Raw genomic sequence first — 23,512 nt, forward strand, 5'->3', positions numbered from 1 at the left:
TCCACTAGATGTTGGAACATTGCTGCTATAACAGCCTCCACCCTCATGGGAAGGCTTTCCACTAGATGTTGGAACATTGCTGCTATAACAGCCTCCACTCTTCTGGGAAGGCTTTCCACTAGATGTTGGAACATTGCTGCATGTGGACTTGCTTCCATTCAGCCACCAGAGCATTAGTGAGGCACTGATGTTGGGATGATTAGGACTAGCTCGCAGTCAGCGTTCCAATTCATCCCAAAGGTGTTTGATGGGGTTGAGGTTCTGTGCAGGGGTCAGGGCTTTGTGCAGGCCAGTCAAGTTCTTCCACACCGATCTCAACAAACCATTTATGTATTGACCTCGCTTTGTGCACGGTGGCATTGTCATGCTGAAATATGAAAGGGCCTTCCACTAAGTTGGAAGCACAAAATTGTCTAGAAGGTCATCATTGTATGCTGTAGCGTTAAGATTTCCCTTCACTGGAACTAAAGGGTGACAAAACGTTATTGTACTGACATTGCTTCCAGAGGCAGTTTGGAACACTGAAAGTGAGTGTTGCAACCGAGGACGGAGGGTTTTTACACGCTACACGCTTCAGCACTCGGTGGTCCCATTCTGTGAGCTTGTGAGGCCTACTACTTTGCGGCTGAGCCGTTGTTGCTGCTAGAGTTTCCACAATAACAACACAGTTGACCAGGGTATACATTTGAAAAGTTGCGAGCTCTTCAGTAAGGCCATTATACTCCCAATGTTAGACAAATCCACTAATTTGAAGGGGTGTCCACATACTTGTAGTGTATATGTTATCATAATGCTTTCAACACTGAACGAGCAGTTAGTTAGTAGTGGTAATACGAGCTATATCCTCTACTGTTGTTGTGTGAGGAGCAAGGGTTATATATGACCTGTTGTGTGTCTGTAGGCCCCTACCTGAGGAGGAAGAGGAGGACATTCAGCTAGGTGAAGATCTCTTCACTGGACCCTCTGGAGAAGGACAGTCTGGTAAGAAAGCCATTCAGTATCTCTGCTCATCAGTATCTGCCAAACCTCAGATGTTGCATGTTGTTCATGTCATCATTTGGCTGTGCTGCCGCATCTCTAGGTTATGGACTGCCACATCTCTAGGTTATGGACTGCCACATGTCTAGGTTATGGACTGCCACATGTCTAGGTTATGGACTGCCACATGTCTAGGTTATGGACTGCCACATGTCTAGGTTATGGACTGCCACATCTCTAGGTTATGGACTGCCACATCTCTAGGTTATGGACTGCCACATGTCTAGGTTATGGACTGCCACATGTCTAGGTTATGGACTGCCACATGTCTAGGTTATGGACTGCCACATGTCTAGGTTATGGACTGCCACATGTCTAGGTTATGGACTGCCACATGTCTAGGTTATGGACTGCCACATGTCTAGGTTATGGACTGCCACATGTCTAGGTTATGGACTGCCACATGTCTAGGTTATGGACTGCCACATGTCTAGGTTATGGACTGCCACATGTCTAGGTTATGGACTGCCACATGTCTAGGTTATGGACTGCCACATGTCTAGGTTATGGACTGCCACATGTCTAGGTTATGGACTGCCACATGTCTAGGTTATGGACTGCCACATGTCTAGGTTATGGACTGCCACATGTCTAGGTTATGGACTGCCACATGTCTAGGTTATGGACTGCCACATGTCTAGGTTATGGACTGCCACATGTCTAGGTTATGGACTGCCACATGTCTAGGTTATGGACTGCCACATGTCTAGGTTATGGACTGCCACATGTCTAGGTTATGGACTGCCACATGTCTAGGTTATGGACTGCCACATGTCTAGGTTATGGACTGTATCTCTGCTGTATCCCAGCCTCTTCAAGCTAATGTATGTGATGTCAGGCCTATATCAAACTGCTCTCTCTTCATCTCCAGCTCTGCAGGCTATGTAATGTGTGTATGTTTTTGTTTATATATTGTATGTGGCCAGCCCTTCAAATTAAACTCCCCTGTCCTTGATTGCAACACTCACTACCGAGTTCCAAACTTCCTGTGGAAGCAACATCAGCACAAGAACTGTTCGTCCGGAGAGCAGTGGTTTCCAAACTTTTATAGTCCCGTACCCCTTCAAACATTCAACCTCCAGCTGCATACCCCCTCTAGCACCAGGGTCAGCTGTACCCCCTCTAGCACCAGGGTCAACTGTACCCCCTCTAGCACCAGGGTCAGCTGTACCCCCTCTAGCACCAGGGTCAGCTGTACCCCCTCTAGCACCAGGGTCAGCTGTACCCCCTCTAGCACCAGGGTCAGCTGTACCCCCTCTAGCACCAGGGTCAGCTGTACCCCCTCTAGCACCAGGGTCAGCTGTACCCACTCTAGCACCAGGGTCAGCTGTACTCCCTCTAGCACCAGGGTCAGCTGTACTCCCTCTAGCACCAGGGTCAGCTGGACCCTCTCTAGCACCAGGGTCAGCTGTACCCCCTCTAGCACCAGGGTCAGCTGTACCCCCTCTAGCACCAGGGTCAGCTGTACCCCCTCTAGCACCAGGGTCAGCTGTACCCCCTCTAGCACCAGGGTCAGCTGTACCCCCTCTAGCACCAGGGTCAGCTGTAACCCCTCTAGCACCAGGGTCAGCTGTACCCACTCTAGCACCAGGGTCAGCTGTACTCCCTCTAGCACCAGGGTCAGCTGTACTCCCTCTAGCACCAGGGTCAGCTGTACTCCCTCTAGCACCAGGGTCAGCTGTACCCCCTCTAGCACCAGGGTCAGCTGTACCCCCTCTAGCACCAGGGTCAGCTGTACCCCCTCTAGCACCAGGGTCAGCTGTACCCCCTCTAGCACCAGGGTCAGCTGTACCCCCTCTAGCACCAGGGTCAGCCGTACCCCCTCTAGCACCAGGGTCAGCTGTACCCCCTCTAGCACCAGGGTCAGCACACTCTCAAATGTTGTTGTTTGCCGTCATTGTAAGCCTGCCACACACACACTATACAATACATTTATTAAACATAAGAATGAGCAAGTTTTTGTCACAACCCGGCTCGTGGGAAGTGACAAAGAGCTCTTATAGGACCATTTCACAAATAATAATATAATCAATCATTTAGCTTTTTATTTAACCATCTTACATATAAAACCCTATTTGTTCATAGAAAATGGTGAATAACTCACCACAGGTTAATGAGAAGGGTGTGAATAACTCACCACAGGTTAATGAGAAGGGTGTGAATAACTCACCACAGGTTAATGAGAAGGGTGTGAATAACTCACCACAGGTTAATGAGAAGGGTGTGAATAACTCACCACAGGTTAATGAGAAGGGTGTGAATAACTCACCACAGGTTAATGAGAAGGGTGTGAATAACTCACCACAGGTTAATGAGAAGGGTGTGAATAACTCACCACAGGTTAATGAGAAGGGTGTGAATATCTCACCACAGGTTAATGAGAAGGGTGTGAATATCTCACCACAGGTTAATGAGAAGGGTGTGAATAACTCACCACAGGTTAATGAGAAGGGTGTGAATAACTCACCACAGGTTAATGAGAAGGGTGTGAATAACTCACCACAGGTTAATGAGAAGGGTGTGAATAACTCACCACAGGTTAATGAGAAGGGTGTGAATAACTCACCACAGGTTAATGAGAAGGGTGTGAATAACTCACCACAGGTTAATGAGAAGGGTGTGAATAACTCACCACAGGTTAATGAGAAGGGTGTGAATAACTCACCACAGGTTAATGAGAAGGGTGTGAATAACTCACCACAGGTTAATGAGAAGGGTGTGAATAACTCACCACAGGTTAATGAGGAGGGTGTGAATAACTCACCACAGGTTAATGAGGAGGGTGTGAATAACTCACCACAGGTTAATGAGAAGGGTGTGAATAACTCACCACAGGTTAATGAGAAGGGTGTGAATAACTCACCACAGGTTAATGAGAAGGGTGTGAATAACTCACCACAGGTTAATGAGAAGGGTGTGAATAACTCACCACAGGTTAATGAGAAGGGTGTGAATAACTCACCACAGGTTAATGAGAAGGGTGTGAATAACTCACCACAGGTTAATGAGAAGGGTGTGCTTGAAAGGATGCACATAACTCTGCAATGTTGGGTTGTATTGGAGAGAGTCTGTCTTAAATCATTTTCCACACAGTCTGTGCCTGTATTTAGTTTTCATGCTAGTGAGGGCTGAGAATCCACTCTCCATAGGTATGTGGTTGCAAAGGGCATCAGTGTTTTAGCAGCACGATCTGCCAAGGCAGGATACTCTGAGCGCAGCCTAATCCAGAAATCTGGCAGTGGCTTCTGATTTAAATTCAATTTTCACAGAACCACTTGTTTTCAATTTTGATGAGGCTCTCTTGTTCAAATATCGGTAAGTGTACTGGAGGCAGGGCAGGAAAGGGATAATGAATCCAGTTGTTGTGTCATCCATTTTGGGAAAGTACCTGCGTAATTGTGCACCCAACTCGCTCAGGTGCTTCGCTGTATCACATTTGACATGTCTGTAAGCTTGAGTTCATTTGCACATAAAAACCATACACTGTTGGAAAGACCTGTGTGTTGTCCTTGTTAATGCAGACAACGAGCTCCAGCTTCTAAATCATAGCCTCAATTTTGTCCTACACATTGAATATAGTTGCGGAGAGTCCCTGTAATCCTAGATTCAGATCATTCAGGTGATTGCCCAGATAGGCCAGTCTTGTGAGAAACTCGTCATTTATTCTTAGACATGTATTGATTGGCGGGGAGTTAAGAGAAATGTTATTGTTTTCCCTAACAACAGTGGTGAAACTAATACACATTTTAGTACTATTTTATTTCTTCATTCTGCGACTCTTGCTGTATTTTTTTAAATTGTATTTGTATCAAGTACTCAGACAAGTGAAAACATCACCCAGGTAGGCCAGTCCTGTGAGAAACTCGTCATCATCAAGTACTCAGACAAGAGAAAACATCACCCAGGTAGGCCAGTCCTGTGAGAAACTCGTCATCATCAAGTACTCAGACAAGTGAACATGATGGTCAGTAAAGAGAACTTTAAGCTCGTCTCTCAATTACAAAATACGTGTCAATACTTTGCCCCTTGATAACCAGCGCACTTCTGTATGCTGTAAAAGTCTTACATGGTCGCTGCCCATATCAGTGCATAATGCAGAAAAACCTTGCTTTAACAAAGTTAACCATTTTCACTGTAGTGTCCAAAATGTATTTCAAGCTGTCAGGCATTCCCTTGGCAGCAAGAGGCTCTCGGTGGATGCTGCAGTGTACCCAAGTGGCGTTGTGAGCAACTGCTTGCACACACGTTACCACTCCACTATGTCTCCCTGTCATGGCTTTTGCCCCATCAGTACAGATACCAACACATCTTGACCACCAATGTCCATTTGATGTCACAAAGCTGTAAAAAAATATCCTCTCCTGTTGTTGTGGTTTGCAGAAGAGGATGTCTTCCTTAACTGACCCCCCATAAACGTAATGGACATATACCAGGAGCTGTGCCAGACCTGCCAATTCACTGGCTTGTATGCGAAGCATTAATTGTTTCAAAACATCTCCTGCCATGTCACTGATGCGTTGTGGAACAGTGTTTGTCTGTATAGTTTTTTGGACCTTTTCCCCTGCCATATTCTCGGCAGCAGGAAGAATTAAGTCCTCCACAATAGTATGGGGATTGCGTGTCCTAGCCACTCGGTAGCTCATCATATAAAACGCTTCTAGCCCCTTCTTACTAATGATATCTGTTGCTTTTATACATGTCTTACTACTCGAAAGTCGTCTTAATTATTGCTCAAAAAACTCCTGTGGTTTATTTTTCGAATTGCCATGTGTTTTTAAATGTCTGCTCAAGAGTTGTGAGAGTACTTTTGCTAGCATTGGATGTGCTCGTGGAAGCAGAACAACTTGTCATCGATAGGTGCAGGTGTCGTACTGCTGGTAGTAGCAGTAGTACCAGTAGAGCTGGTATGTGTCTCGATGGATGCGAGCCTTACTTATTTTTAACCATTTATCAATTTTAGAGCAAATGGAATGAGCAGCAGCTACGTTTGGCTACATGCAGGCCGTTAGTGGAATTCCTGCGAGAGAGTAATGGTTAATGTGATTGGATGTTAATTATTTGACTAGGCTTCCTGTATTTGGCATTGTGTTGTTATTTCACTGAACACTAGATGGTTTCATTGTATTTTTGGCAGTGAAACGAGGCTACTCAGGCGAGGGAAAAAAACTCACCCAGATATATATCCCCGCTGGAAAATATAAATGGACTGTTTGTAAATGTGAAGAAATATTTTTGTTGAGATTGGTGTGTAATAACTTGACTGGCCTGCACAGAGCCCTGACCTCAACCCCATCGAACACCTTTGGAATAAATTGGAAAGCTGACTGCGAGGCAGGCCCAACAACTCAGTGCCCAACCTGACTAACGCTCTTGTGGCTGAATGGAAGCAAGTCCCCGCAGCAATTTTCCAACATCTAGTGGAAAGCCTTCCCAGAAGAGTGGAGGCTGTTATAGCAGCAATGTACCAACATCTAGTGGAAAGCCTTCCCATGAGGGTGGAGGCTGTAATAGCAGCAATGTTCCAACATCTAGTGGAAAGCCTTCCCAGGAGGGTGGAGGCTGTTATAGCAGCAATGTACCAACATCTAGTGGAAAGCCTTCCCATGAGGGTGGAGGCTGTTATAGCAGCAATGTTCCAACATCTAGTGGAAAGCCTTCCCAGGAGGGTGGAGGCTGTTATAGCAGCAATATTCCAACATCTAGTGGAAAGCCTTCCCAGGAGGGTGGAGGCTGTTATAGCAGCAATGTTCCAACATCTAGTGGAAAGCCTTCCCAGGAGGGTGGAGGCTGTTATAGCAGCAAAAGGGGCACCAACTCCATATTGATGCCCATGATTTTGGAATGAGATGTTTGACCAGCAGGTGTCCACATACTTATGGTCACGTATTGTATATTTTATCTCCAGCTACTGCAGGCTATGTAATCAAATAATACATTGAATCATTGTAAATATTTACATGAACATAGCAAGATTCAACAACTGAGACATAAACTGAACAAGTTCCACAGACATGTGACTAACAGAAATGGAATGAGGTGTCCCTGAACAAAGGGGGGGGGGGGGGGGGGGTCAAAAGTAACAGTCAGTATCTGGTGTGGCCACCAGCTGCATTAAGTACTGCAGTGCATCTCCTCATGGACTGCACCAGATTTCCCAGTTCTTGCTGTGAGATGTTACCCCACTCTTCTACCAAGGCACTTGAAAGTTCCAGACATTTCTGGCGGAAATGACCCTAGCCCTCACCCTCTGATCCAACAGGTGTCAGATGTGCTCAATGGGATTGAGATCCGGGCTCTTCGCTGGCCATGCCAGAAGACTGACATTCCCACCTTGCAGGAAATCATACACAGAACGAGCTGTATGGCTGGTAGCATTGTCAAGCTGGAGGGTGATGTCAGTATGAGCCTGCAGGAAGTGTACCACATGAGGGAGGAGGATGTCTTCCCTGTAACGCACAGCGTTGAGATTGCCTGCAATGACAACAAGCGCAGTCCGATGATGCTGTGACACACCACCCCAGACCATGACGGACCCTCCACCTCCAAATCGATCCCGCTCCGGAGTACAGGCCTCGGTGTAACGCTCATTCCTTTGACGATAAACGCGAATCCGACCATCAACCCTGGTGAGACAAAACCGCGACCCGTCAGTGACGGTGGGTTTGTGCCCATAGGCGACGTAGTTGCCGGTGATGTCTGGTGAGGACCTGCCTTACAACAGGCGTACAACCCCTCAATCCAGCTTCTCCCAGCCTATTGCGGACAGTCGGAGCACTGATGGAGGGATTGTGCGTTCTTGGTGTAACTCAGGCAGGTGTTGTTGCCATCCTGTACCTGTCCCGCGGGTGTGATGTTCGGATGTACTGATCCTGTGCAGGTGTTGTTACATGTGGTCTGCCGTGGCAAGGACGATCTGCTGTCCGTCCTGTCTCCCTGTAGCGCTGTCTTAGGCGTCTCACAGTATGGATATTGCAGTTTATTGCTCTGGCCACATCTGCAGTCCTCATGCCTCCTTGCAGCATGCCTAAGGCATGTTCACGCAGAAGAGCAGGGATCCTGGGCATCTTTTTGTGTGTGTGTCAATAGAAAGGCTGTCTGTAAGCTGTTATTGTCTTAATGACCGTTCCACAGGTGCATGTTTATTAATTGTTTATGGTTAATTGAACAAGCATGGGAAACGGTGTTAAACCCTTTACAATTAAGATTTGTGAATTCTTTGAAAGACAGGGTCCTGAAAAGGGGACGTTTCTTTTTTTGCTGAGTTTATTTTCCCCAGCTTCTGCAGGCTATGTAATGTGTATATATTTTCTCTAGCTTCTGAGGGGTAAGGTATCTTGGCTAGCCTATATCTAACTTCTCTCCCCTCCCAGCTTCTGCAGGGGGCTATTCTGCTCTGAGTGGTGGTAAGAAGACTAAGAAGAAGCTGGCTGCCCCAGACATCAGCCTGACTCTGGATCGGAGTGAAGGATCTCTGCTGTCTGATGAGCTGGAGGAGGAGAGTACAGAGCTAGACCTGGATGATATAGACACACCATCTGACAACAGTAATGAGTTTGAATGGGAAGGTATGGACCTGTAACATGATGTACTTGTATAACATTAGGTACTTGTAACATAATGTGAATGCTCCAGTATGGTACCACCCAACACTGGCCTTTTTGTGTAGGGGTGATCCGAACGTTCTGACCTCCCAACAGCAGTCAAGCACCCAAGCTAATTGTCTAGATAGCTAGACTCAAATGAGAGAACACCCCACTCTGACCATTTTTACCTGCCCTAGCAGAGCTGGTTAGGCTGTTTTCATGTTATCCAGGGCGTTTGTGACTAACTGTGCTGCTGGCAACATTTTAATAACGCTTTTTTGCCGAGGTTTACTGACACTGGCCATATTTAATGGGTATTCAGTTATCAGTTATTCTGCACTCTGGCACACTCAGACGAGAGTGCTCTGAAATCTGAGTACATGACTGAATTACGAACGTACCCGAAATGGTTACTTACATAACCAATCAGGTTCAATGTAGCTAGCTAACATCAGGCTTTAACTAGCCAAGCAAATGCCTCTGAGATACGAATAATAAGATCATACACGTAACGTTAGCTAGCGAGCCAGCCAACTAAGGTTAGCTAGCTAGCTAACAGCACACTTTAACTTGGAAAGGAAACAACTTTGTCAAAATTAGAATTGTGTAATATCTGAAAATGTAGCTAGCTAGACCATCTTACCCATATACATCAGCTGTCACCATAAGCCATGGTTGCCCTTAGTTTGAAGATGTAATCCAGATCCTCGTGTTTTCTCATCATACTCTAATTCCTCAGATTTCCAAACTCGGTTCTCCAGAAAGTGCAGTTCTTCTAAACAATATATAGATTTTTAAAATATATATATATATAAAAAAGCTATGTTACACATACTAACCAGCTCAAATAGACAGAAGCGTGCTATATGTCAGACCAACACGGACTCCTCTCTTGGCATGCCCAGCCCACTCATTATCTCAGCCATTCATGGCTAGCAGCAAGGTTGTTGACTTTTTCTGTGGCTGCACCAACAAGGCTCGTAATTGAACAATTCTATTCATATTTACTGATGGCATACAGGTTTGTTATTAAGGCACCTAAAAGTTCACGTTTGAGAATTTCTGCAAAAAAAAACGCATTTAGATTTTTTTTAAAGACATTCAAATGTCTCTCGTATGAAGTAGTGACCCACGTCATACACCTAGTTGAAACTGGTCACATATTGATTATCCCGGACCAGGCCCAAATCCCCGACACTCGAAGAAGGAGAAGGCGGCGCTATAGAGGCCGGTGCGCGGTAACCTTGATGAGACAACTGCGCGGCGAGTGAATAAATCGCCTCTACCCTCTGTTCTTTTGGCTTATAGAAAGGTGTACATGTATGCCGATGACTCGTGTTATGTTAAGTCCCCAAGCTAGATCCCTGCAATGTCTCGTTTAAGATCTAGTTCACTTTTCTGGTCTCTCTGGACTAAAACCTAATTAAGATAAGTTTACCGTATTACGTATTGGATCTTTTACATTACCCTGCAGTTTACCTATAAAATGGGCTGACGGTGAAGTAGACATTACACTGCATTCGGAAAGTTAGTATTATTCTAAAATGTGTGTATATATATATATATATATATATATATATATATATATATATATATATATATATATATATATATATATATATATATATATATATATATATATATATATATATATATATATATATATATATATATGTATTTTATTACATTTACATAAGTATCAAGACCCTTTACTCTGTACTTTTGTTGAAGCACCTTTGACAGTGATTACAGCCTCAAGTCTTCTTTGGTATGACGCTACAAGCTTAGCACACCTGTATTTGGGAAGTTTCTCCCATACTTCCTTGCAGATCATCTCAAGCTCTGTCAGGTTGGATGGGGAGCGTTGCTGCACAGTTATTTTCAGGTCTCCAGAGATGTCCGATCGGTTTCAAGTCCAGGCTCTGGCTGGGCCACTCAAGGACATTCAGGGACTTGTCCTGAAGCCATTCCTGCATTGTCTTGGCTGTGTGCTTAGTGTCGTTGTTCTGTTGAAGGTGAACCTTCGCCCCACCCCAGAGATCCTGAGTGCTCTGGAGACAGTTTTCATCAAGGATCTTTCTGAACTTTGCTCTCTTCATCTTTCCCTCAATCCTGACTAGTCTCCCAGTCCCTGCCGCTGAGAAACATCCCCACAGCATGAAGCTGCCACCACCATGTGACACTTGGCATTCAGGTCAAAGAGTTCAATCTTGGTTTAATCAGACCAGAGAAACTTGTTTCTCATGGTCTGAGAGTCGTTTAGATGCCTTTTGGCAAACTCCAAGCGGGCTGTCATGTGCCTTTTACTGAGGAGTGACTTCCGTCTTGCCACTCTTCCATAAAGGCCTGATTGGTGGAGTGCTGCAGAGATGGTTGTCCCTCTGGAAGGTTCTCCCATCTCCACAGAGTTACCATCGGATTCTTGGTCACCTCCCTGACCAAGGCCCTTCTCCCCCAATTGCTCAGTTTGTCCGGGTGGCCAGCTCAAGGAAGAGTCTTGGTGCTTCTAAACTTCTTCCATTTAAGAATGATGGAGGCCACAGTGTTCTTGGTACCCTTCCCCAGATCTGTGCCTCAACAGAATCCTGTCTCGGAGCTCTACGGTCAATTCCTTCGACCTCATGGCTTGGTTTTTGCTCTGACATACACTGTCAACTGTGGTACCTTTATATAGACAGGTGTGTGCCTTTCCAAATCATGTCCAATCAATTGAATTTACCACAGGTGGACTCCAATCCAGTTGTAGAAACATCTCAAGGATGATCAATGGAAACGATGCACCTGAGCTCAATTTCAAGTCTCATGGCAAAGGGATACTGAATACTTATAAGTAAGATATTTCGGGATTTTTATTAATACATTTCCAAAAATGTCATAAAACCTGTTTTCGCTTTGTCTTTATGGGGGTATTCTGTGTAAATTGAGTTTAAAAATATATAATTTGAATAAGGCTGTAACATAACAATGTGGAAAACGTCAAGGGGTCTGAATACTTTCTGAATGCACTGTACTTGATAATCATATCCCAAAAGATCAGTGGTGGAAAAAGTACTCAATTGTCATACTTGAGTAAAAGTATTACATACCTTTTTAATAGAAAGTTTCTCAAGTGAAAGTCACCCAGTAAAATACTACTTGAGTAAGTCTAAAAGTATTCGGTTCTAAGTATACTTTATCAAAAGTAAATGTAATTGCTAAAATATACTTAAGTATCAAAAGTAAAGCAGATTTTTCTTGTTTTTAAAATGTGTGGATAGCCAGGGGCACACTCCAACACTCAGACATCATTGACAAAAGATGCCTTTGTGTTTAGTGAATCCGCCAAGCAGAAGGGTAGACCGTGTGTTGCCTTGATAAGTCCGTGAATCAGTCCATTTTCCTGTCCTGCTAAGCATTCAAAATGTATTGAGTATTTTTGGGTGTCAGGTAACATGTATGGAGTAAAAAGTACATAATTTCCTTAGGAATGTAGTCAAAACTATAAATAGTAAAGTACACATACCCCAAAACACTACTTAAGTAGTAGTTTAAAGTATTTTTACTTAAGTACTTTACACCACTGCAAAATATATATATAAATGAGCTAGTAAAAATAGACCTCCTGCAACCACGGAGAGGTAAATACCGGTTTATTTATAGAACAATTATACCGATTAACTCCTTAGTCATATCGGTTTACCCACTTACTGCCTACCGCATATCGGTTTACCCACTTACTGCCTACCGCATATCGGTCTACCCACTTACTGCCTACCGCATATCGGTTTACCCACTTACTGCCTACCGGTTTACCCACTTACTGCCTACCGGTTTACCCACTTACTGCCTACCGGTTTACCCACTTACTGCCTACCGGTTTACCCACTTACTGCCTACCGGTTTACCCACTTACTGCCTACCGGTTTACCCACTTACTGCCTACCGGTTTACCCACTTACTGCCTACCGGTTTACCCACTTACTGCCTACCGCATATCGGTTTACCCACTTACTGCCTACCGGTTTACCCACTTACTGCCTACCGGTTTACCCACTTACTGCCTACCGCATATCGGTTTACCCACTTACTGCCTACCACATATCGGTTTACCCACTTACTGCCTACCGGTTTACCCACTTACTGCCTACCGGTTTACCCACTTACTGCCTACCGCATATCGGTTTACCCACTTACTGCCTACCGGTTTACCCACCTACTGCCTACCGCATATCGGTTTACCCACTTACAGCCTACCGGTTTACCCACTTACTGTCTACCGGTTTACCCACTTACTGCCTACCGGTTTACCCACTTACTGCCTACCGCATACCGGTTTACCCACTTACTGCCTACCGGTTTACCCACTTACTGCCTACCGGTTTACCCACTTACTGCCTACCGGTTTACCCACTTACTGCCTACCGGTTTACCCACTTACTGCCTACCGCATATCGGTTTACCCACTTACTGCCTACCGGTTTACCCACCTACTGCCTACCGCATATCGGTTTACCCACTTACAGCCTACCGGTTTACCCACTTACTGTCTACCGGTTTACCCACTTACTGCCTACCGGTTTACCCACTTACTGCCTACCGCATACCGGTTTACCCACTTACTGCCTACCGGTTTACCCACTTACTGCCTACCGGTTTACCCACTTACTGCCTACCGGTTTACCCACTTACTGCCTACCGGTTTACCCACTTACTGCCTACCGCATATCGGTTTACCCACTTACTGCCTATCGGTTTACCCACTTACTGTCTACCGCATATCGGTTTACCCACTTACTGCCTACCGCATATCGGTTTACCCACTTACTGCCTACCGGTTTACCCACCTACTGCCTACCGCATATCGGTTTACCCACTTACAGCCTACCGGTTTACCCACTTACTGCCTACCGGTTTACCCACTTACTGCCTACCGCATACCGGTTTACCCACTTACTGCCTACCGGTTTACCCACTTACTGCCTACCGGTTTACCCACTTACTGCCTACCGGTTTACCCACTTACTGCCTACCGGTTTACCCACTTACTGCCTACCGCATATCGGTTTACCCACTTACTGCCTATCGGTTTACCCACTTACTGTCTACCGCATATCGGTTTACCCACTTACTGCCTACCGGTTTACCCACTTACTGCCTACTACTGATTTGCTTTTCAAATCATGAGCTCCATTTTGTTTCACTTTATCTGGGATGCTAAACCTGCCTATCTATATAATGAATATGAACTGGGTGGGTTGAGATTATTCAATATAAAAACACTAAACCTCTCTCTAAAAGCTTCACTTATACACAAGTAGATTAAAGGAAAGCTCATCCCTTGTTTCAAAATGCCCTTTTTGCCTTTATGCAGATTGCCTTTTCACATTTTCGATTAATTGAAACTGAAACCTTGTTCAAAGTACACTATATATACAAAAGTATGTGGACACGCTTTCAGATTAATGGATTTGGCCGTTTCATTTGGGTGCCTCTCGGGGGGGTGCTCAGTCCCTTCTTGTACTCCCTGGCCGCACATGACTCCCAACACCATCATTAAGTTTGCAGACGACACGACGGTGGTGGGCTTGACCACCGATGATGATGAGACAGCCTATAGGGAGGAGGTCAGAGACCTGGAAGTGTGGTGCCAGAACATCAACCTCTTCCTCAACGTGAGCAAGACAAAGGATATGATTGTGGACTACAGGAAATGGAGGGCCAAACACGCCCCCTTTCACATTGGCGAGGCTGTAATGGAGCGGGTTGAGAGCTTCAAGTTCCTCTGTGTCCACATCACTAAGGATCTACCATGGTCCAAGCAGACAGACACAGTTGTGAAGAGGGCACGACAACTCCTCTTCCCCCCCAGGATGCTGAAAAGATTTGGTATGGACCCTCAGATCCTCAAAGTTCTACAGCTGCACCATCATGAGCATCTTGACTGGCTGCCTGGTATGGCAACTGCTCGGCATCCGACCAGAAGGTGCTTCAGAGGGTAGTGAGTACGGCCCAGTACATCACTGGGGCCAAGCTTCCTGCCATCCAGGACCTCTATACCAGGCTGTGTCAGAGGATGGCCCTAAAAATTGTTAGACTCCAGCCACCCAATTCATAAACTGTTCTCAACTCTACCGGGCAGATGTCGTCGTGTAGGCTTGCTGATGTCAACGATTTGAACAGAGTACCCCCATGGTGGCTGTGGGGTTATGGTATGGGCAGGCATAAGCTACGGACAACTAACACAATTGAATTTTAACGATGGCAATTTGAATGAACAGAGATACCGTGGCGACCCTGAGGCCCATTGTCGTGCCATTCATCCACCTCCATCACCTCATGTTTCAGCATGATAATGAATGAACAGAGATACCGTGGCGACACTGAGGCCCATTGTCGTGCCATTCATCCACCTCCATCACCTCATGTTTCAGCATGATAATGAATGAACAGAGATACCGTGGCGACCCTGAGGCCCATTGTCGTGCCATTCATCCACCTCCATCACCTCATGTTTCAGCACGATAATGATTATTTTTATGTATTTATTTAACCTTTATTTAACTAGGCAAGTCAGTTAAAGAACAAATTCATATTTACAATTTTTACAAGGGGTCCACATTTTTTAATTTTTTATAATGCTTAAAAAATATAAAAAATTGCTCGCTCGCCTCAATTAAAAGTAAATAAATCTGTTAAACAGTAAATCAACTTTGTATGTCCTAACCTGGGAAAATAGTAGTAGTGTGTGAGTCTCAGTGAAGTTCTCCCTCAGTGGAACTGTACCTATGATAAAAAAATTACAGACCTCTACATGCTTTGTATCAAATACTTGTTCTCCCCACTGTAAACCTATCCAGCTAACTGCCTAGGTACATAGCTGGATAGGTTTATGTACCCAGGCAGTTAGCTGGATAGGTTTAACTGCCTGGGTACATAAACCTATCCAGCTAACTGCCTGGGGACATAAACCAGGACAGGACACTGGTCTGTCCTAGGAGCTGACTCCACTAAGCCTGATTGAATAGTTCTGTGGCCAGTTAAGTCCAATAAGGTTTAAATGGTTGAACCTAACCCTGACAGTTGTATGGGGCCAGTTAACTGTAGTTAAATGGTTCAGGTTTAAATGGTGTTGTGTTGTTTCTGTGTTTCCGCTCTGCTGCCGGCCTCTGTCATCTGGAAGGACTGTTACCCTTGTTGTCTTGGCAACAGTTCCCAGGTCAACAACAAGTGTGGTAAGGTCTCATGGACATACTGCCTGGTCAATCAACCAAATATACTTTTGCTTCTTTGCATCAACTATGTGAACAAATCAAGGGATATTTCTTCTGTTTTACCGTGAACAAATCAAGGGATATTTCTTCTGTTTTGCCGTGAACAAATCAAGGGATATTTCTTCTGTTTTACCGTGAACAAATCAAGGGATGTTTCTTCTGTTTTGAGTCATTTTTGTGTACATTGTTGGTCATGTACAAGCATGTTCTTGTTCTTATTTAGCTATGTTTCTATGATGTGACATATTAAAAGGAAAACAGGTGCCGTTTTGGAATGCTGTTGCATCCTGGTACTAGGACGGATGTTTAACCCCCTAAGGTAGATGCCTGCATAAATCTAATCCCGTTAAAATCAGTCAGTTTAAGCAAGTGATTTGTTTAGCATTGGATGCATCTCAATCCACCGCATATGCCTATGTAACACTTCTGCATTTGCAGTGACAGATCTGTGTTTGTCAGACTGTGACATCCCCAAAATGGGTCTTCTCACCAAATCGTCTGTAGCGGCCGAACGATTTGGCCTACAAACCACTATGACCCTTCTGTGGAAAGGTGAGGCGCTCATGAACGCGTACATGTTTTGCTCTAGGACGCCCTCAGGTCTCACAAGACTCGACTGAAGGTCCTCTGGTACCAGTCAAAATAATTTATGGAAGTATATATGGAGACACTTTAGTGACAAAAGTAAGGGGTAAATACATGTAAAAAATACATGTTTCCTGATCTTTCTTGTATCACTCAGATATAGGACAGATACTTCAGAACAAACCTCCTTTAGATGTTTTATGGTGGACTATGTTGTTCCATGTAGTGAATCTGTTACTCAATGTGTTTGTATGGGCTAATAGGGTAAGGGTAAATTATATAATTTTTTTATGTTTCATATAGCCCCGCTTTAGACAGGGCTTAGACTTAAATAAAAGGCAGTCTATTCTGTAGTGAGGTGTTTCTTGAGTGTTGAGTGCCAATGCCATGTCATTGTCTGTCCACAATGTGAAGACCAAATTCTCCATATTATTCCTCCGTTTTGATTGTTGCATGTTTGATGTACCATTCGTATGATCACTGTCTGAATCGTTCGTCTGATTGGCCATTACTGTTGATCAGGGGCATATATTATATTTAAATGGTTATTTGTTGAACTCAGCATGTCATAATTCCCCACAATACGAAGCATTTCAAATAGAAATGGAGTGTTATTGGATAAAGGGAAGGTAGGAAAAGAGTTAAAAAGAACCTCTTCTCAGATGACCTGCCGAAGCCCAAGACCACTGAGGTTCTGCAGAAGGGGGTGGAGTCGGTCCAGGTGTACTCGGCCTCCGAGGAGCGGGAGGAGGGGCGGCGTTGGAGAGTGTTCCGTATAGGAGACCAGGAACACAAAGTCGACATGAAGGCAATAGAACCCTACAAGAGGGTCATCAACCACGGAGGTAACCCCTGACCCAGACCCTAACTCATGACCCTCTTGTAGGACTTGGGTTATCAATCACGGAGGTAACCCCTGACCCCAGACCCTAACACATAACCCTAGTCCTACAAGAGGGTATTGGACCAATAATATTTAAAAAAAACATTTTTACAGTAACAATGCCCCATGCAGAGCAGGTTGTGTTGTGGCGTGTTTGAACCTCTGTGATGTGTTCCAGGTTACTATGGAGATGGCCTGAATGCCATCATAGTGTTTGCCGTGTGTTACATGCCTGAGAGCAACCAACCCAACTACCGCTACATCATGGACAACCTCTTCAAGTGAGTCCTACTGGTGTAAACCCTGGTGCAAACCCTGTGAAACGGAATATTGACATGCATTGATTTTTGGACACCAATGCTGAAAATATATTTAATATTTTCCCACTATTTTACAAATGTTCAATCCCGGGAATAAATCACTTTTCTCCTGAGTAACCTGGTATTTTTATATTTTAGGCAGTTACCACCGGCTGGCTATTATTAGGCCTCGCTATGAAGGCAGTGACCACCGGCTGGCTATTATTAGGCTTAGCTATGCAGGCAGTGACCACCGGCTGGCTATTATTAGGCTTAGCTATGCAGGCCTATGAAGGCAGTGACCACCGGCTGGCTATTATCAGGCTTAGCTATGAAGGCAGTGACCACCGGCTGGCTATTAGGCTTAGCTATGCAGGCCTATGAAGGCAGTGACCACCGGCTGGCTATTATTAGGCTTAGCTATGCAGGCAGTGACCACCGGCTGGCTATTATTAGGCTTAGCTATGCAGGCCTATGAAGGCAGTGACCACCGGCTGGCTATTATCAGGCTTAGCTATGAAGGCAGTGACCACCGGCTGGCTATTAGGCTTAGCTATGCAGGCCTATGAAGGCAGTGACCACCGGCTGGCTATTATTAGGCTTAGCTATGAAGGCAGTGACCACCGGCTGGCTATTATCAGGCTTAGCTATGAAGGCAGTGACCACCGGCTGGCTATTATCAGGCTTAGCTATGAAGGCAGTGACCACCGGCTGGCTATTATTAGGCTTAGCTATGCATTCCTATGAAGGCAGTGACCACCGGCTGGCTATTATCAGGCTTAGCTATGTAGGCCTATGAAGGCAGTGACCACCGGCTGGCTATTATCAGGCTTAGCTATGTAGGCCTATGAAGGCAGTGACCACCGGCTGGCTATTATCAGGCTTAGCTATGCAGGCCTATGAAGGCAGTGACCACCGGCTGGCTATTATCAGGCTTAGCTATGAAGGCAGTGACCACCGGCTGGCTATTATTAGGCTTAGCTATGCAGGCCTATGAAGGCAGTGACCACCGGCTGGCTATTAGGCTTAGCTATGCAGGCCTATGAAGGCAGTGACCACCGGCTGGCTATTAGGCTTAGCTATGAAGGCAGTGACCACCGGCTGGCTATTATTAGGCTTAGCTATGAAGGCAGTGACCACCGGCTGGCTATTAGGCTTAGCTATGCAGGCCTATGAAGGCAGTGACCACCGGCTGGCTATTATTAGGCTTAGCTATGCAGGCCTATGAAGGCAGTGACCACCGGCTGGCTATTATCAGGCTTAGCTATGAAGGCAGTGACCACCGGCTGGCTATTAGGCTTAGCTATGCAGGCCTATGCAGGCAGTGACCACCGGCTGGCTATTATCAGGCTTAGCTATGAAGGCCTATGAAGGCAGTGACCACCGGCTGGCTATTATTAGGCTTAGCTATGCAGGCAGTGACCACGGGCTGGCTATTATCAGGCTTAGCTATGCAGGCCTATGAAGGCAGTGACCACCGGCTGGCTATTATCAGGCTTAGCTATGAAGGCCTATGAAGGCAGTGACCACCGGCTGGCTATTATTAGGCTTAGCTATGCAGGCCTATGAAGGCAGTGACCACCGGCTGGCTATTATCAGGCTTAGCTATGAAGGCCTATGAAGGCAGTGACCACCGGCTGGCTATTATCAGGCTTAGCTATGCAGGCCTATGAAGGCAGTGACCACCGGCTGGCTATTATTAGGCTTAGCTATGCAGGCCTATGAAGGCAGTGACCACCGGCTGGCTATTATCAGGCTTAGCTATGAAGGCAGTGACCACCGGCTGGCTATTAGGCTTAGCTATGCAGGCCTATGAAGGCAGTGACCACCGGCTGGCTATTATTAGGCTTAGCTATGCAGGCCTATGAAGGCAGTGACCACCGGCTGGCTATTATCAGGCTTAGCTATGAAGGCAGTGACCACCGGCTGGCTATTAGGCTTAGCTATGCAGGCCTATGCAGGCAGTGACCACCGGCTGGCTATTATCAGGCTTAGCTATGAAGGCAGTGACCACCGGCTGGCTATTATTAGGCTTAGCTATGCAGGCAGTGACCACGGGCTGGCTATTAGGCTTAGCTATGCAGGCAGTGACCACCGGCTGGCTATTATTAGGCTTAGCTATGCAGGCCTATGAAGGCAGTGACCACCGGCTGGCTATTATTAGGCTTAGCTATGTAGGCCTATGAAGGCAGTGACCACCGGCTGGCTATTATTAGGCTTATCTATGCAGGCCTATGAAGGCAGTGACCACGGGCTGGCTATTAGGCTTAGCTATGCAGGCAGTGACCACGGGCTGGCTATTAGGCTTAGCTATGAAGGCAGTGACCACCGGCTGGCTATTATTAGGCTTAGCTATGCAGGCCTATGAAGGCAGTGACCACCGGCTGGCTATTATTAGGCTTAGCTATGTAGGCCTATGAAGGCAGTGACCACCGGCTGGCTATTATTAGGCTTATCTATGCAGGCCTATGAAGGCAGTGACCACCGGCTGGCTATTATTAGGCTTAGCTATGCAGGCCTATGAAGGCAGTGACCACCGGCTGGCTATTATCAGGCTTAGCTATGCAGGCCTATGAAGGCAGTGACCACCGGCTGGCTATTATCAGGCTTAGCTATGCAGGCCTATGAAGGCAGTGACCACCGGCTGGCTATTATCAGGCTTATCTATGCAGGCCTATGAAGGCAGTGACCACCGGCTGGCTATTATCAGGCTTAGCTATGCAGGCCTATGAAGGCAGTGACCACCGGCTGGCTATTATTAGGCTTAGCTATGCAGGCCTATGAAGGCAGTGACCACCGGCTGGCTATTATCAGGCTTAGCTATGAAGGCAGTGACCACCGGCTGGCTATTATCAGGCTTAGCTATGAAGGCAGTGACCACCGGCTGGCTATTATTAGGCTTAGCTATGAAGGCAGTGACCACCGGCTGGCTATTATTAGGCTTAGCTATGAAGGCAGTGACCACCGGCTGGCTATTATCAGGCTTAGCTATGAAGGCAGTGACCACCGGCTGGCTATTATTAGGCTTAGCTATGCATTCCTATGAAGGCAGTGACCACCGGCTGGCTATTATCAGGCTTAGCTATGTAGGCCTATGAAGGCAGTGACCACCGGCTGGCTATTATCAGGCTTAGCTATGTAGGCCTATGAAGGCAGTGACCACCGGCTGGCTATTATCAGGCTTAGCTATGCAGGCCTATGAAGGCAGTGACCACCGGCTGGCTATTATCAGGCTTAGCTATGAAGGCAGTGACCACCGGCTGGCTATTATTAGGCTTATCTATGCAGGCCTATGAAGGCAGTGACCACGGGCTGGCTATTAGGCTTAGCTATGCAGGCAGTGACCACGGGCTGGCTATTAGGCTTAGCTATGAAGGCAGTGACCACCGGCTGGCTATTATTAGGCTTAGCTATGCAGGCCTATGAAGGCAGTGACCACCGGCTGGCTATTATTAGGCTTAGCTATGTAGGCCTATGAAGGCAGTGACCACCGGCTGGCTATTATTAGGCTTAGCTATGAAGGCAGTGACCACGGGCTGGCTATTATCAGGCTTAGCTATGCAGGCAGTGACCACCGGCTGGCTATTATTAGGCTTAGCTATGCAGGCAGTGACCACCGGCTGGCTATTATTAGGCTTAGCTATGAAGGCAGTGACCACCGGCTGGCTATTATTAGGCTTAGCTATGCAGGCAGTGACCACCGGCTGGCTATTATTAGGCTTAGCTATGAAGGCAGTGACCACCGGCTGGCTATTATCAGGCTTAGCTATGCATTCCTATGAAGGCAGTGACCACCGGCTGGCTATTATCAGGCTTAGCTATGCATTCCTATGAAGGCAGTGACCACCGGCTGGCTATTATTAGGCTTAGCTATGCATTCCTATGAAGGCAGTGACCACCGGCTGGCTATTATCAGGCTTAGCTATGTAGGCCTATGAAGGCAGTGACCACCGGCTGGCTATTATCAGGCTTAGCTATGTAGGCCTATGAAGGCAGTGACCACCGGCTGGCTATTATCAGGCTTAGCTATGCAGGCCTATGAAGGCAGTGACCACCGGCTGGCTATTATCAGGCTTAGCTATGAAGGCAGTGACCACCGGCTGGCTATTATTAGGCTTAGCTATGCAGGCCTATGAAGGCAGTGACCACCGGCTGGCTATTAGGCTTAGCTATGCAGGCCTATGAAGGCAGTGACCACCGGCTGGCTATTAGGCTTAGCTATGAAGGCAGTGACCACCGGCTGGCTATTATTAGGCTTAGCTATGAAGGCAGTGACCACCGGCTGGCTATTAGGCTTAGCTATGCAGGCCTATGAAGGCAGTGACCACCGGCTGGCTATTATTAGGCTTAGCTATGCAGGCCTATGAAGGCAGTGACCACCGGCTGGCTATTATCAGGCTTAGCTATGAAGGCAGTGACCACCGGCTGGCTATTAGGCTTAGCTATGCAGGCCTATGCAGGCAGTGACCACCGGCTGGCTATTATCAGGCTTAGCTATGAAGGCCTATGAAGGCAGTGACCACCGGCTGGCTATTATTAGGCTTAGCTATGCAGGCAGTGACCACGGGCTGGCTATTATCAGGCTTAGCTATGCAGGCCTATGAAGGCAGTGACCACCGGCTGGCTATTATCAGGCTTAGCTATGAAGGCCTATGAAGGCAGTGACCACCGGCTGGCTATTATTAGGCTTAGCTATGCAGGCCTATGAAGGCAGTGACCACCGGCTGGCTATTATCAGGCTTAGCTATGAAGGCCTATGAAGGCAGTGACCACCGGCTGGCTATTATCAGGCTTAGCTATGCAGGCCTATGAAGGCAGTGACCACCGGCTGGCTATTATTAGGCTTAGCTATGCAGGCCTATGAAGGCAGTGACCACCGGCTGGCTATTATCAGGCTTAGCTATGAAGGCAGTGACCACCGGCTGGCTATTAGGCTTAGCTATGCAGGCCTATGAAGGCAGTGACCACCGGCTGGCTATTATTAGGCTTAGCTATGCAGGCCTATGAAGGCAGTGACCACCGGCTGGCTATTATCAGGCTTAGCTATGAAGGCAGTGACCACCGGCTGGCTATTAGGCTTAGCTATGCAGGCCTATGCAGGCAGTGACCACCGGCTGGCTATTATCAGGCTTAGCTATGAAGGCAGTGACCACCGGCTGGCTATTATTAGGCTTAGCTATGCAGGCAGTGACCACGGGCTGGCTATTATTAGGCTTAGCTATGCAGGCAGTGACCACCGGCTGGCTATTATTAGGCTTAGCTATGCAGGCCTATGAAGGCAGTGACCACCGGCTGGCTATTATCAGGCTTAGCTATGAAGGCAGTGACCACCGGCTGGCTATTAGGCTTAGCTATGCAGGCCTATGCAGGCAGTGACCACCGGCTGGCTATTATCAGGCTTAGCTATGAAGGCAGTGACCACCGGCTGGCTATTATTAGGCTTAGCTATGCAGGCAGTGACCACGGGCTGGCTATTAGGCTTAGCTATGCAGGCAGTGACCACCGGCTGGCTATTATTAGGCTTAGCTATGCAGGCCTATGAAGGCAGTGACCACCGGCTGGCTATTATTAGGCTTATCTATGCAGGCCTATGAAGGCAGTGACCACGGGCTGGCTATTAGGCTTAGCTATGCAGGCAGTGACCACGGGCTGGCTATTAGGCTTAGCTATGAAGGCAGTGACCACCGGCTGGCTATTATTAGGCTTAGCTATGCAGGCCTATGAAGGCAGTGACCACCGGCTGGCTATTATTAGGCTTAGCTATGTAGGCCTATGAAGGCAGTGACCACCGGCTGGCTATTATTAGGCTTATCTATGCAGGCCTATGAAGGCAGTGACCACCGGCTGGCTATTATTAGGCTTAGCTATGCAGGC

General features: G+C 46.6%; 1 protein-coding gene across 1 annotated transcript in view; it reads left to right on the forward strand.

The window, feature by feature from the left end:
- The window catches only part of bnip2 (BCL2 interacting protein 2), a 67,939-nt gene that overhangs the window by 19,519 nt on the left and 24,908 nt on the right, over window positions 1-23,512 (forward strand). Inside the window, exons 3-6 of the mRNA XM_031832865.1 lie at window positions 902-981; window positions 8,409-8,603; window positions 17,119-17,301; window positions 17,518-17,620. Coding sequence (XP_031688725.1) covers window positions 902-981; window positions 8,409-8,603; window positions 17,119-17,301; window positions 17,518-17,620 — 561 coding nt within the window. The remainder of the gene's footprint in view (window positions 1-901; window positions 982-8,408; window positions 8,604-17,118; window positions 17,302-17,517; window positions 17,621-23,512) is intronic.

This window comes from Oncorhynchus kisutch, linkage group LG10 (assembly GCF_002021735.2).
Source record: "Oncorhynchus kisutch isolate 150728-3 linkage group LG10, Okis_V2, whole genome shotgun sequence".
Classification (NCBI taxonomy): Eukaryota; Metazoa; Chordata; class Actinopteri; order Salmoniformes; family Salmonidae; genus Oncorhynchus; species Oncorhynchus kisutch.